Source organism: Oryza glaberrima, chromosome 1 (genome assembly GCF_000147395.1).
Source record: "Oryza glaberrima chromosome 1, OglaRS2, whole genome shotgun sequence".
NCBI classification, from domain to species: Eukaryota; Viridiplantae; Streptophyta; class Magnoliopsida; order Poales; family Poaceae; genus Oryza; species Oryza glaberrima.
In genome coordinates this window covers 38690955-38706542 of record NC_068326.1, presented here as the reverse complement: position 1 = coordinate 38706542, position 15588 = coordinate 38690955, and the positions used below count along the sequence as shown (strand labels likewise).

Genomic DNA, 15588 nt, shown 5'->3' with positions numbered 1-15588 from the left:
TCCGTCCGACGGTGAAACGTGAGGTCAATCATGTCCAGATAGAAAATAGAGTTACATATAATTCATTTTAGGATATGTTTCTATATCATTCTAATGAGAATGGTGGTTAAAATCACATTTTTCAAGTACAGAATATGGTCGAGATAAATCAGGAAAATACATTATTCGTGTGCAACAAGGTGAAGAGGGGAAATCAGGTTAGAGCAGGTACAATAGCAGGCTATAAGCCAACTATAAACATATTTTAAAGAGATAAAGGAAGAGAGAGAAGAGCAGCGGGCTACAGATCTGTAGCCAGCTACAACACGGACTACAAGACGTAATGTGTGTATGACAGATGGGACCAGATATTAATAGTATAGTAAGCAACTATTGTATGAATTGTCTATTACATTGATTGTAGATGGTTTGGAGCTAGCAGTGGGCTATACCATTTAACTTGCTCTTATTGTCTTGTAGATTGGCACAAAACAAAATGGCAAGGGAAATTATTGCCAACTTACATCACACAAAGACCAATCATACATCATATATCATCACACATGATGTTAATATTTTAAAACCCACATAATCATGTGGACAAAGGTATAAAAGGAGTAGCTTCTAGTAAATAGTTTTGATTTGACTTACATACACTTGAAAAACACATGTAAAAAAGACATTCACATATTTAAGCAATAAAACACACGTCGTATTATATGTCTTTTCTACATATAAGTTAGGATATCCAACCACAACGCCATGGTTCACAAGTTTTAAAAGATAGTACAATTGTATAAACGCAAAACAACCACATATTTTTTTAGCCTCTAGGAACAAAAGGAGTTGCTTCTAACCAAATATCAATTCTACGATGAGTTGTGATCCCGTTTGCTTCGGTCATATCCAGTTTATTAGAGTATGATCTGGTTGGCAACCTCCAGCTGGAATGATAAAGAAGGCTCGCAAGTGTGAGCTCAATATCAGAAAGTTCAAACATCAAACCAGGACAAATCATACAACCGGCACCACAAGGAAGAAACCTGAAGTCTAAACCATTGAAATCGACTATGCCCATCCTCGAATATTTCAGGCCTGAACTCACTTGCATCAATCCAGTGTTTTTTATTTTCTACCAAGTGCCCATGTGTTCACAAATATTGCTGTGTTCTTGAGGTATGTCATAACCCATGATTTTACAAGGTTCAGACCATAACCTTGGAAGAAGCAATGGCACAGGAGGATGCAATCTTAGAGTCTCTTGTTCACCATTTGAAAGTAATGAAGTTGCCCTTCGATGTCTGCCTCTTCGACAATGCTTTTGCCTCCAAGGATTTTTCGTATATCTGATTGCGCTTTCTCCACTGCATGTGGATTTTTGATAAACTCTCATATAGCCCATATAGTTGCTGTGGTTGTGGTTTCAAGCCCGCAGAAAAAAAAAATCCAGATCATGATATATATAACACATGTGTGATGCTAAAACTTTAATCCTGGCACTACCTGCCTATATTTAATCTTATCTTACTATATGGACATTCTAAAAAAAAATCCACTCCTTCAAAGAAAAAACTCGTCTTTTGCCTGATTTATATTCATGCGGACCACTACATCCATCCCATAAAAATCAATCTAAAATATGATGTAATGTTTTCTAGTACAATAAGTTTTGACATGGAACATATCTAAAATTATTTATTAGAATATCGGTTTTTCATGGGACGGAGGAAGTACGATATAGATGGGGGTACAAGAGAGTGACACGTACGAACAAGGTCGTGCAGATAACCTCCGTAGTATGGGTTGTCTCTATGCTCCCATCTCTGAAGACGCAGCAGGACAACGAGAAGGTACTCTTTCTCTCGCGCCGCCACCGTCCGCGTCGTCACCGGCAGCCGCCCCGCCCTTGCTCTACATGTCCACGACGTGGTCCTGGATCATGGCGCCCAAGATGGAGTGAATTCGTGCGTGCGTGCGCCTCTCTCGCCGCTCGCATGGACCGGCTGCTGAGCACCTTTCGCCAGCCGCGACGCTATTATGTATCGGTTTATTAGTTACTCGGAGTATTCCTTTGCGTGTAGTTTATACACAGATGTACCAGCTGTTTCAGATGAGCAGCTAAATTATCAGTTTCTCATTTGTCAAGCAGGACCGGGCCTAAGGGGAAATCCAGATGGAAGAACGGCCCATCAATACTCGTGATGGGCCAGTAGGAAGCATCAGAGGAGACCACGACAAGGCCGCGTGATCCCGGCCCGGAGCACGGCCGCGTCGACTCAAGCCCATCGTCCACGATCTCATGGGCCGCAAGTCCAACACTTGGACGTATTAACAGTGCCTAACTATAGCTACTACTAGTACGGGATTATTATTATTATTATTATTATTTTTGGGTGTAGCTATATTTATGGCGCCATATTTTTTATCAAAAAATAGTCGGCATGTATTTATATTGTAAGTCCCTAAATTACATATGTAATTTTAGTGTATTTACAATGTAAGTCTCAAAATTATATATGTAAGTACTAAAATTACATATGTAAATTCGAAAATTACATACTAATTACATATGTAAGTGGGGTGTAAACGAGGTGTAACTACTGTGTAAGTGGCTGAAAAAAATCGATTGTAGCATATGGCGCCATATTTCTAGCAACTCCGTTATTTTTTGGGTTTTGCACCCCCGTTCGATTGGTTGTTTAGGCCATTCCCAACCCAATGACTAGGATGGTGTCCATAGCATTAAATAAGCTGACACTTAGGATAAAAAATGATGTTGCAAGTGAATAAATGAGGAAAGAGAAGGAAACTATGTTTTGCATGAGACATGGTTTCTACACAACATCCAAAATATCATGTGAGATTAGCATTAAATTTAAGTATGAAATAGTGGTGTTTGCATGAGAACAAGTTAACGAAACCATGAAAACTACACACAAATTGCCGCTCTCTCTGACTCTCTGAGCATGGAGACGTGCTTAATTACAACAAGAGCTTAAGATCTCTCGTGTCAAAGCTCAATGCAAGAAGTGAAATAGCTAGTTTTCTTAGACAATGCGACGCAAAACGGAAAAATCAAATAAGTGTTGTAAAGTTGGTTTCCACAAATCAGACAGAAGAAACATCAAAGTCTCGAATCCATCAGCTCATTGTAGCCACCACATTTATAATTCCTAATTAACTCATACTTATCCTCCATTTATAATAGAAGAAAACTAATTAAGTAAATATATATGGACAATATTATTTTATTCATAGACCAAACACTTGACACTGTATATCTGCATATTGGTGGACCAACCCAATCATGCATAGGAAGGAGTAGCTTTGAGTAAAAGCTCAGATCTACGACGTGTAGTGATCCCATAGGTTTCTCTCATATCTAGCTCATGTGTGTCTGTTTCACTAGGCAACTTCCAATCAAAATGGTATAGAAGGGTTACAAGTGCTATCTCAATATTGGATACTCCAAATGTTAAACCTGGGCACATCCTTCGACCAGAACCACCAGGAATAAACCTAAAATCCGTACCACTAAAATCAACAATATCATCTTTAAACCGTTCAGGCCTAAACTCATTTACATCTTTCCAAATCTTCTCATCTCTTCCAATAGCTGATACATTCACCGGCACCGAAGTACCTTGAGGTATATCATACCCCATAATCTTACTATTCGGTTTAGAGCATAATCTGGGTATAACAATTGGCACCGGAGGATGCAGCCTAAGAGTTTCTTTGATAACCAGCTGCAGATAGTGGAGTCGGCCTTCAATGTCCGCCTCACTAACCATGGCTTTACCTTGAAGGACTTGCCGAATCTCATACTTTGCTTGCTCCATCACATGAGGACTCCTCATAAGTTCGGACATGGCCCAGAGTATGGTTGTTGACGTAGTCTCCGAGCCGCCAGCAAAAAGATCCTAACGATTAAATTAATACATTCCGTAAGCTTTGTACGATATATACAATTATTCCCCCAAAGATGATACATAAGACTATAACAGAACATGCCAAAAGTAATTGTAGAAAAAGAGTCATGTTGGGTATAATTAAGACTGAAATTTTGAGTACTTACAAACAACACGGCGCTGACAATTTCCTTAGTGAGGGTGATTCCAAGCCCACCGTCCCTCTGAAACCGCAGCAGGACGTCGAGGATGTCCTCACACTCATGGTGTTCGTCACCAACCGTGTCCTTGATTCCATGGCCTTGGATTATGGCTTCCGTGATTTGATGGAGCTTCTCATGGACCCGCTTCGTCGTACGCAGGGATCGGCCACCGAGCACCCTCGCCAGCGGCGATCCGGGGAACAGGTCGACCAGGTTGAATCCGGCGAGGAGATCCATGGTCTTGTCTAGAGCCTCGAGGTACTCCTCCCGCTGCGGGCACCTGTCGCCGATGATAGCCCTCATGGTGACATCATTCGTCATGATCTTGACGAGCTCGCTGACGTTGACGGCCGACGACGCCGACGCCGCCGCCGCCACCGACCGACCGAGCCTCGCCGCCTCTTCCTCGCGGACATGGCGGAAGGAGCGGACGCGCCTGGGGCTGAGCAGCTCCAGCGCGCACAGCTTGCGGAGCTCCCGGAGGTGCTTGCCGAACGGCGCGAAGACGATGTCGCGGCCGCCATAGCTGACGACGCTCGCCGTCGGGGTGACCGCCCGGTTGGCAAACGCGACGTCGTGGGTCTTCATCACCTCCCTCGCCGCCTCCGGGGAGGACAGCACCAGCGTCCGGACATGGCCGAGGCGGAGGAGCATGACGGGCCGTACCGCCGGGAGAGCTCCCGCATGGCGTGGTGCGGCAGGGAGCCGAGCAGGCAGTGGATGCTCCCGATGACCGGCAGCGCCCATGGCCCCGGAGGGAGGTTCACGCCGGCGTTGTCCCGGGAAAAAGCTGCCGCCGTCTTGAGCTTGAAGACGACGGCAGCGAGTAGCAGGGCGCCGCACAGCAAGGTGGTGTAGTAGGATGCAGTAGTACTGTCCATGATGCCGGCCATTATTTGCTGGTTCGATCGAGAGCTCAATCTATTGCTTGCTGCACCGTTTAGAAGTTGCAGTTGCAGCACCATATGCCTATATATAGCCCAAACCCGCGCATTCCAACGGCAAACAGGTTGAGTTTCTAGTTTATAAAATCAATTAATAAGTATTTGTTTAACGTAAATAATACTATGATTTTTCTTATTGAACAAATAGATGATTTTAAAATTTGGAGAAGCCAATATTTATTGAGGACTTATTGAAATATAGTGTGATATTATAAATTGCGAGACCCGATGTTAGTTGTAGAGGTGATGTGATAATGCACATCACCACTACTAATAATCCCCGCGTCTTTGAATATTTGACGCCGTTGATTTTTTTAAACATGTTTAACCGTTTATCTTATTAAAAAATTTAAGTAATTATTAATTTTTTTCTTATCATTTGATTCATTGTTAAATATACTTCAACGGCGTCAAATATTTAGGGGCAGAGAGAGTATTAGTAGTGGTGACGTCTTACCTTAAAAACATAATTAAGGGTCTATAATTTTATATAGTCATGATGATACTTTGTTAATTTGCTCCTGGCGTAGCTATAGTACTTTAATTCGGATGGCGTGTCCGTCTCAACAAACAACTGTGCATGCGTTACTAGTTTCACTGTATCGATCAAAGGACGTTCGGTCTGCGGTCTGCCTATCATTGTCAGTAGAACAGCAAGATGGGGTGTTTAGATTCAGGGGTGTAAAATTTAGCGTGTCACATCGGTTATTATATAGGGTGTCGTATGGGGTGTTCGGACACTAATAAAAAAACAGAATCCGTCAATAAACCGCGAGACGAATCTATTAGGCCTAATTAATCCGTCATTAGCAAATGTTTATTGTAGCCCCATATTGTCAAATCATGGTGTAATTAGGCTCAAAAGATTCGTCTCGCAAATTAGTCGCAACATGTGCAATTAGTTATTTTTTAGCCTATATTTAATACTTTATGTAGGTGTTCAAACGTTCGATGTGATAGGGCGTAAAATTTTTATGTGGGATCTAAATAGGGCCCAAGTGCAAGCTAGTACTGCTTCATGGAATTAGCTGTGGAAGAATTTGTGGAGATTGAAGTGTTGCTGGGGAAAATTAAAATTTTTGGATGGCGCGCGCGCGTTGAAGGGGTTTATATCTTGCCGAGCTACCCTAGAGAATAGACATATCGGAGAATCGGGAGGATGCATGATGGAAAAGTTGGTAAGTTGGGAGAAAATTAGTAGTTTAGAGAAAAAATTGGTAGTGTATGTGTGTAGGAAAGTTTTCGACGTGATGTAATGTAATGAAAAGTTGAGAATTTGGGGAAACTAAACACGGCCCCCGTTTGTCTGAATGGCGGTGAGGATATATATCAAACATATATTTTCCACGTGTCACCGTGCAAGAGAAGTCTGGAGATCACTTGGCATCTAGGAGAAATTACAACGCTTTCTTGCCACCGATCGGTCAGGCTCAGTAATCATCGAAGACATCTCATAAGAAGAGAAGAGCAGGTTGACGCACTAGACGTGGGATTGGTTGAATTAGTACTTACTGCCGGATGGTATAATTGGTGGCAACGCCGGCAACATGTACACGGGGAGATCATCCAGCGACCTTCAAGATCAGCTATGTCTATTGTGGCACTAACAAAGAACTATATATAAAGCAACAATGAAGAAAAGCTCGCAGATAAGGCAAGGATGGATGAAGCCTCCAGAGGGGAAAGTGATGGTCAATGTTGATGCAGCTTTTGATGAGGACACGGGGTGCGGCAGCGTGTGAACGATTACAAGGGACAACACTGGTGGATTCCTAGCTGCTTCCCACAGCTATGTGCCGTACTTAGTTGATGCACCGATGGCGGAAGCCTATGCTTTGAAAGAAGGGTTGATGCTTGCACAACACATAGGGTGTAATCGACTAATTATCCAATAAGACTATATGGAGGTCGTATAGACAATGAAGGATGGAGGTTTCACGACAAATTTAGCAGCGGCCTTATATGATGATTGCTCTACAATTTGGAGCGATTTTCAAGATATAACAATTGGGCATTGCAATAGGGAGGCGAACCAAGCAGCACATAATTTAGCAAGGGGAGCGATGCAGTCAAAGCAAAATTGTCCTCCCTCCATCCACAAAAATTAGACATATTTCACATTTGAGTTTTTTCAAATAAGTTATTCCTATTTGTAGTCTTTATGCATCCAAGACTTAAATAAAGAGATAAATTAAATGTTTAATTAGAACCCAAGGAGTCATCTAAATATTCATTGGTTGCATGCTTGCTTTCAGTCATTGATTTTGTAACATGTAAGATTATTTAATTTCTCCTTAGTTTTGATGACAAAAGTAAGATACTCTAGTGAACTTTTGTGGATGGAGGGAGTACTTGGGATGATGAGCCCAATCCTTGATTCTCTAGTACCGAACGATGTAATTATATTGAATGAATAAAGCCTGCCATATTGTTTCAAAAAAAAAGACGTTCGTTCGTTCTTATCCATGTTTGGCTGCGTTTGTTGCTGAAAGAAAGAAGCAAGATTTCTCTCGTTTTAAAGCTATTATTGCATGATTAACTGAGCTCTAACTATTTCAAACTTAATAAATAAATATTTTTTTAAAGCAAATTCTCTATAGAAATTTTTACGGAACACATACCGTTTAGCCCTTTGAGATTTTCCCGAAATCAGTTAAATCGCCGGCATCTTTTTTACCGCATGGATTTAATGCCATGTGATTAGGGCAAGATTAGTTAAATCCCCTCTCAACTTTCGTTCGTCATGTGCGCGGCATGCACAGGAACCGAACCGTCACTGCGGCCACGGAACCAAATATGATGATTAATTGTGTATGAAGAGAATACTTAAAAACACGTGAATATTAAAGAATGATCTAATACTAAATTATTAAAAGAAGTAAATTTTTAAACTTATATAGTCTCAAGTGAGTTTTTTTAACTTAGTATACATGTACAAGTAAGACCAAAAACCTTATGCCGCTGGTCTATGCGATCTCTAAAAACAGAGGGAAGTCTCTACGAAATGGAAAGGAGGAGGACGCCTGGGTTCAGGACCTGGCTCTGGAATCACACTCGCCTATTACACTAGACCTCGTCGAACAACTGGTTGCCCTGTGGGAAGCGGTCCGGAATATTCACTTAGGCATCGGAGAGCCGGACCAGATTACCCGGAAATTCACAAGTAGCGGACTCTACACGACTTCCTTGGCCTACCATGCGCAATGTCAAAGAACACCGAGCACAAGTTTCAACTCCTTAATCTGGAAAGTCTGGGCGCCGGGGAAATGCAAATTTCATGCTTGGCTCATCATTCAAAATAGAGTCTAGATTTCAGATCGACTTGCGACAAGGGGTTGGCAAAACAACGGATGTACATGAATTATCCTTCAGTTCTGATAGAAACAAATTTAGGCAAACATTAATTGGCAATGGTTTATTAAGAGACCAATTCTTCGTCTTCACAGCGTACATAATTTTTTATGGACCAATCCAATTATGTGTACAAAGGAGTAGCTTTGAGTAAAAGCTCAGTTCGACGACGTGCTGTGACTCCATGCGTTTCTCTCATATCTAGCTTACATGAGCTTGCGTCATTGGGCAATTTCCAATCAAAGTGGTAAAGAAGGCTCGCGAGAGCTATCTCAATATTGGATAGTCCAAACGTTAAACCTGGGCACATTCTTCGTCCAGCACCGCCAGGAATAAATCTAAAGTCGGTACCACTAAAATCAACCATATCATCTTTAAATCTTTCGGGCCTAAACTCATTTGCGTTTTTCCAAATCTTCTCATCTCTGCCAATCGCTGATATGTTCACTAACACCATAGCGCCCTGAGGTATATTATATCTCATGATCTTACTATTTGCTTCAGAGCATAACCTCGGTATGAGAAATGGCACAGGAGGATGCAACCTAAGAGTCTCTCTTATAACCAATTGTAGATAATGGAGTCGGCCTTCGATGTCGGCTTCACTAACCACGGTTTTACCTTGAAGGACTTGACGAATCTCAGATTGTGCTCGCTCCATCACATGGGGAGTCCTTACGAGTTCGGACATGGCCCAAATTATTGTTGTAGATGTAGTCTCTGAGCCAGCAGCGAAAAGATCCTGATAAATTCAAATTTACACATTCTTAAAAAAAAATACTCCATAAACTTTGTAATTATGATGCATACTCCCTCTAGTGAAAAGTATTTGACGACTAAATCTTGTACTAAACATCAATCAAATAATCAAATATTCTTAGCCAGTGGGACTACAACCATATTCTCCTAGAGATATTACGTATATGATCCATTACCACATAGCACGACACAAGTAATTGTAGGAATGGAGGCTGAGCATAAGTTTGAATTTGAGTACTCCCTCCGTCCCAAAATATAAGGATTTATGAACTCTGACACGGTCTCCGAGATACTAATTTGACTAACAATATCTATAAAATAAGATATTTTAAATAAAAAGAATTACATATATGATAGTTTTTTAATGATAAATCTAGTAACATTAATTTTACGTGATTGATCTTTTTTATTTTTTCTATTAATGGTCAAAGTTAATAATATTTGACTCGTTACTATGCTAAAATGCTTATATTTTGGAACAGAGAGAGTACTTACAAACAACACGGCGCTGACAATTTCTTTAGTGAGGGTGATCCCAAGCCCACCGTCCCTATGAAATCGCAGCAGGACGTCAAGGATGTCCTCACACTTATGGCCATGCCCATGCATATTGTGTGTTCCTACTGTTTCTTGTATGTTGTCATCACCAACGCTGCCGTCCTTGATGATTTCATGTCCTTGGATTATCGTATCCGTGATTTGATGGAGCTTCTGATGCACCCGCTTCGTTGCACGCAGGGATCGGGCACCGAGCACCCTCGCCAGCCGCGATCCGGGGAACAGATCGATCAGGTTGAATCCATTCATGAGATCCATGGTCTTGTCTAGAGCCTCGAGATACTCATCCCGCTGCGGGCACGTGTCGCCGATGATTGCCGTCATGATGATGTTGTTCGCCATGATCTTAACCAGCTCGCTGACGTTGACGACGGCCGGCGCCGCCGCTGCCACCGACCGAGCGAGCCTCGCCGCCTCTTCGTCCCGGACATGGCGGAAGGAGCGGACGCGCCTGGGGCTGAGCAGCTCCAGCGTGCACAGCTTGCGGAGCTCCCGGAGGTGCTTGCTGAAGGGCGCGAAGACGATGTCGCGGGCGCCGTAGGTGAGGATGCCCGCCGTCGGGGTGACCGCGCGGGTGGCGAACGCGGCGTCGTGGGTCTTCATCACCTCCCTCGCCGCCTCCGGGGAGGACAGCACCAGCGTCTGGACGTGGCCGAGGCGGAGGAGCATGACGGGGCCGTACCGCCGGGAGAGCTCCCGCATGGCGTGGTGCGGCAGGGAGCCGAGCAGGCAGTGGATGCTCCCGATGACCGGCAGCGCCCATGGCCCCGGAGGGAGGTTCACGCCGGCGTTGTGCCGGGAAGAGGTCGCCGTCTTGAGCTTGAAGACGACGAGGGTGAGGAGTAGGCACAGCAAGGTGCAGAATGCTGCTGTATCCCCTATTCCGGCCAATTTTATCATCTTTATTGTTTGTGAGCTCGATCTGTGCTGCATATATATATAGTTGGAAGTTGCAGTGGCTATAGATATATATCGATCTATATACACGTACTAGCTAGCTAGTACTCTGAATTTTCCCCCGGTGAAAAATAATTTCAGAGCAGTGTCGTCGTCTTCTTTTTTTTACAGAAAGTTTGATGGCTATGTCGTACGATTTATAATTCTATATGGTCCTCGTGATACTTGCTTTGCTACTAGTTTAATCCAGACGTGTTTGTCTTGCTCTCAACAAACAACAGTGTACATGCATGTTAGGGTCACTGACTCACTGTATCAAGCACAAGCACGTTCGTTCTTCTTAATCATCAGTGATTTGGGTCCATTATTGCGTTAATCGACCAAACTTGTGCTTACAATAATACAATTACTATGCAATAGTTGACATATCATTTTCTGCCTATAGTATCTATGTTTCTCTTTCAAGTATGGATTCATCCGACAGGCTAAGACAATTATTGTTGGTAAGGATCAATCCAAGATAAGGGATGGAGCAATATATAATGATATCTATACTAGTACTAAAACGATTTTCCTGTGTACATGGACCTTTTTAGATTGCATATAGACCATAGCAGGTCGCGTCTGCGAAAATCGCCATCCATTTTGTGTGCGGCTCCTTAATAGAACCGTACAGAAAAATCGATTTTCACTTGTAGGCCTCTTAAATGGACCGCACGCGAAAATAAACCTATTTTCGCAGAGGTTCACACGCAAAAATACCCCTACCTCTTTTCCCTCTCACTCACTTTAAATTTTTCACCTCTCTCCCTTTTATTTCCACTCATCTCTCTCTCTCTCCTCTCCTCTCTATCTCTTTCTTTCCTCTCCTCTTCTCCTCTCCTCTCCGCGGCTCGGCGGCGACACCGACGAGGTGGTGGCCGGGACTAGCGGCGAGCGGCTTGGCGGCCACTCGGGACTGGCGGCGAGCGAGGCGACGAGGCGGGAGGCGTGCTCACTTCGAGGCGAGGCGATGGGCTTGGGCGTGGCAGCGAGTGGCTCGGCGGCGGCCAGCGTGCTCGTGTCAGCGGCGCGAGACGGTGGCCGCGCGCGGAAGGTGGCGACGGGCGACGGCGACCAGCCCCCACCCGGATCCAGCGGTGACGGCCATCCCCCACCCAGATCCGCGTGGATCCAGTGGCGGTGGCAGCCGGCGCAGCGCTAGCGGCGGCCGGCGGGCGGTGGGGAGGAGGCGTGGCGGCAACGGATCTGGCGAGGACGACGGCGACCGCGAGGAGGCGATGGAGACGACGATAGCTTTAGGGTTAGGTTTTGTTTTTTTTAGATTTTATTTTTTTTCGGCTTTTTATTTTTGCGTGCGGGCAACCTAACCACCCCGCACGCGAAAATCAGTTTTCGCGTCCGGGTGCGCCACCTGCATGCAAAAATAGCGATTTTTGCAGACACGGGTGCGTGCGGTTCGTCCACTAGCACGCGAAACCCTTTTTGACCGCGCGGAAAAATCCTTTTTTTAGTAGTGCTAGCTACTACAAGAATCCGCATTTTTTTTGGTGGCCAACTAATTTCTTTGGCGGTAAAAAAATAACCGCCAAGTTTAAATATATTCTTGCGTTTGTTGCCTTTGATTTCTAGCACTGCATGCGTTTGTTGCATCTAGATCATGGTCTAGAGTCTATACCAGGGTTCAAAATTTTGAATTGAGTTTTCCAAAATTTTGGGTTTATCGGACCCTGCGATAAGAAATGATTTCGGCCAAATGTTTTTTTGGGGGGTTTCAAAATTTTAGACTTTGAAAAAAAACTGTTCAAATTTGATCAAATTTTGTTAAAAAATAAAAATATTTCGGACCGATAGAAATAGTGAAAACGAAAATATAAACCCTGGAGTAGACTCATGTTGTAGCACCCATTAGCTACGACCCATGCAATCACTTATATGCATGCACATCCAACTGCTGACAAAAGGTTCAGTAAAAGATAAAACTGCATATGTCAAAATGGCCACGGCCGGAGCTAACACACTATGTACCTATATGATTGATTTACACTGGTTTAACGTGTTATACAACTCATCTCTATGCAAAAGGTGAAAATGATGATGGTGATGCATAACTAAATGGGTCCTATAGTCATAATGTTACGGATGATGACGCCTCTTTATTTTCCCTCAAAAAAGATGATACCTTTCTATAGTACATCCACATGATAAGATAATGACATTGTCCGACTGCGATTTTTTGCAGCAGTTGCTGCAGCCGCATGCCTATCAAGCTTCCCGTGCCTATCAAAGGTGATACGAAGCGGCAGATGAGAGCGACGATTCGACTTCAAGGTGTGGGCCTGCGGCTTGGACTCGTCGCGATAGGCATCGGCTCGGCTCCAACGAAAATCGCGATAGACGCGGCTTGCGGGCGGTAGATGGACACGCGTCGGCAGTTCGCGCGGTGCCGCACGAGAAGCTTGGTGCGACGCTGCCGCAAAGAATTTTTTTCCGTTTCTATGGCTGTGGCACACAATCGAACAGTGATCGATATTTCTAGTTGCAGCCATGCATGCATGGCCAGAAAAATAACAGCCGAAAAAATACAATGTATGACTTATTATAATGGGTTACAAAATACCAGGTGCTAATTAATTAAAGTTCTTTCTTAAAACACAAGTAGATCAGCTAGCTAGCTCCTAGTAGAAATATCAAGAAATCCAACAATCTAGGCTGTGGCAACGATGGAGTTGCCTTTAGCCAAAGATCAGTTAGCCGAGAAGCTGTCAACCCAGCGGACTCAGTCGTATCTGATAATTTAGATAATATACCACTCAATTCGCATGCCTTCTAGATTTTACCATCCAATCTACATGCCTTGATTAATATAGCACTAGGACTGCTAATTGTTGTATTTGGTACCACTTTCACTAATTTCATCACATTTTTTCGTTTCTCACATGTTCATGGACATTTCTGCCCCTGGCCCCACTTGTCAGGTCCGATATATCTCTCTTTGGATCAGATCGAGTCGTCGCTCTCCTGAGCGCCCCTCCACCGCCGCCGAGCACCGCCAACGCCGGGCGCCACCACCCCGCCGCCCCAGCTCGACGCCGCCACAGCCGGACGCTAACCCGCCGCCCCAGCTCGACGCCGCCACGGCCGGGCGCCACCCCGTCGCCCCAGCTTGACGCCGCCATGGCCGGGCGCCACCCCGCTGCCGAGCTCCGCACCCAACTGACGCCGACCACTGCACCTGGCGCCGCCCCGGCTGGAGGTGGCAAAGCTGATGTTTTTTGACCACTGCAAGAAGATGGTGGCAAAGCTGCTGTTTTTTTTTTATCATTTATTCAATTGGAAGAAGGCAGCACAGAGAAGATCATATTTCCAGTAGTTGTTGATGTGTATGATGGTAACACTAGCTGATGGCAATAGGTGGCTCTATGCACTATTTTGGCAGTATGTATAGTGTACCCAGTTGTGAGAAAATATGATCCCAATTGTTGTACTGTGTTGCTATAAGATAGATGCAATTTTTTGACAGCATGTATCTGTAAAGAAATGGCAAACATCTCAATGCATTGATCAATTTAAAGTGTATAACATCTGTATGTATAACAGTAGCAAATTTTCATTAGTTGCAAAATTTCATCAGTGTATTACAGCTGGTACCTAAAGACTCATCTTCATCAGTTGCAAATTTTGACAGCATCGGCCCTGGCGGCGTCGAGCTGGAGTGGCGGGGTGGCGTCCGGCTGTGGCAGCGTAGAGCTGGGGCGGTGGGGTGCCGCACGGCGGCGCTCGGCCTGGGCGGCGGCGCATGCGCTCGGCGGCGGGGTGGTGGCGCCCGGCGTCGGCAGTGCTCGGCGGCGGTGGAGGGGAGGCGCTCGCTCGGTTCAGGGACAGAGAGGAGAGCGATGACTCGATCTATTTGGACCTGACAGGTGGGGCCAGGGACAGAAATGTCCATGAACAGGTGAGAAACGAAAAAATGTGATGAAATTAGTGAAAGTGGTACCAAATATAACAATTAGCAGTTCTAGTGCTATATTAATCAAGGCATGCAGATTGGATGGTAAAATCTAGAAGGCATACAAATTAAGTGATATATTATCTAAATTCTCGTCATATCCAACTCCATTCGGTTTTCACTACATGGAAATTCCCAATCGACGAAATGGTATAGAAGGTTTGCAAGTGCAATCTCGATGTTAAATTGTGCAAATATGAAATCTGGGCACATCCTTCGACCAGAACCACCTGGAAGAAACTGAAAATATGTACCATTATAATCGGTATCGTCATGTTCAAACCTCTCAGGTCAAAAATCCTCCGCATCTTCCCAGCATCGCTCATCCCTACTAATCGCCCAATTATTTACAATGACCATCGTTCTCGTTTGGGTACATCAAATCCCATTATCTTGCATGTTTCGGTACATAACCTTGGGAAAAGCAAAGGGAATGGAAGGTGCAATCTTAACGTTTCTTTGATGACCAATTGCATGTAATATTGAAGGGACCCTCCAATATGTATGCCTCATCCACCTTGTTTCTACCTTGCATTGCGCGAGGGCACCTCAATAGCTCGGACATAGCCCACATAACAGTTATAGTTGTTGTATCAGAGCCGCCAGCCAAGATACCCTAAAATTATAGATATGAGATGGTATCTACACAGGACTTTACAAAACTAGACTAGCTAGAAGTTATTATCGGGTACTATTAAATCATATTAATTATTTTGTTACAACATTAAGAAGTCAAATTTGAATTTGTATATATACTTGTGAGGTGATCATATATCAAATATCAATCTATCTTTGCTTTTTTTATAAGGGACAATTGCATTCGTGCCCCTACTTTCAACTGCAATTGTGATTTTGCCCTCACTTTTTAGGGTTTGCGATTTTACCCCTGTTTTTTGAAAACGAAGCAACATGTTACCCTTGGTTGGATGGTCAGTTTAACGGTGTTAAATCAGTGATGAAATGACATATATACCCTT

At 44.1% G+C, this 15588-nt stretch overlaps 1 protein-coding gene and 1 pseudogene across 1 annotated transcript; both read right to left on the bottom strand.

The window, feature by feature from the left end:
- Positions 1-3220: 3220 nt before the first annotated feature.
- LOC127759960 (zealexin A1 synthase-like) lies at positions 3221-5019 on the bottom strand (annotated as a pseudogene).
- A 3347-nt stretch (positions 5020-8366) lies between these two features.
- Positions 8367-10638, bottom strand: LOC127757480 (desmethyl-deoxy-podophyllotoxin synthase-like). The gene is made up of 2 exons (XM_052283000.1): positions 9643-10638; positions 8367-9130 (listed from the first exon to the last, which is right to left on the bottom strand). The coding sequence occupies exons 1-2, from the start codon at positions 10636-10638 to the stop codon at positions 8513-8515; spliced, it is 1614 nt and encodes a 537-aa protein (XP_052138960.1). The 3' UTR covers positions 8367-8512.
- Between the last annotated feature and the right edge of the window lie 4950 nt (positions 10639-15588).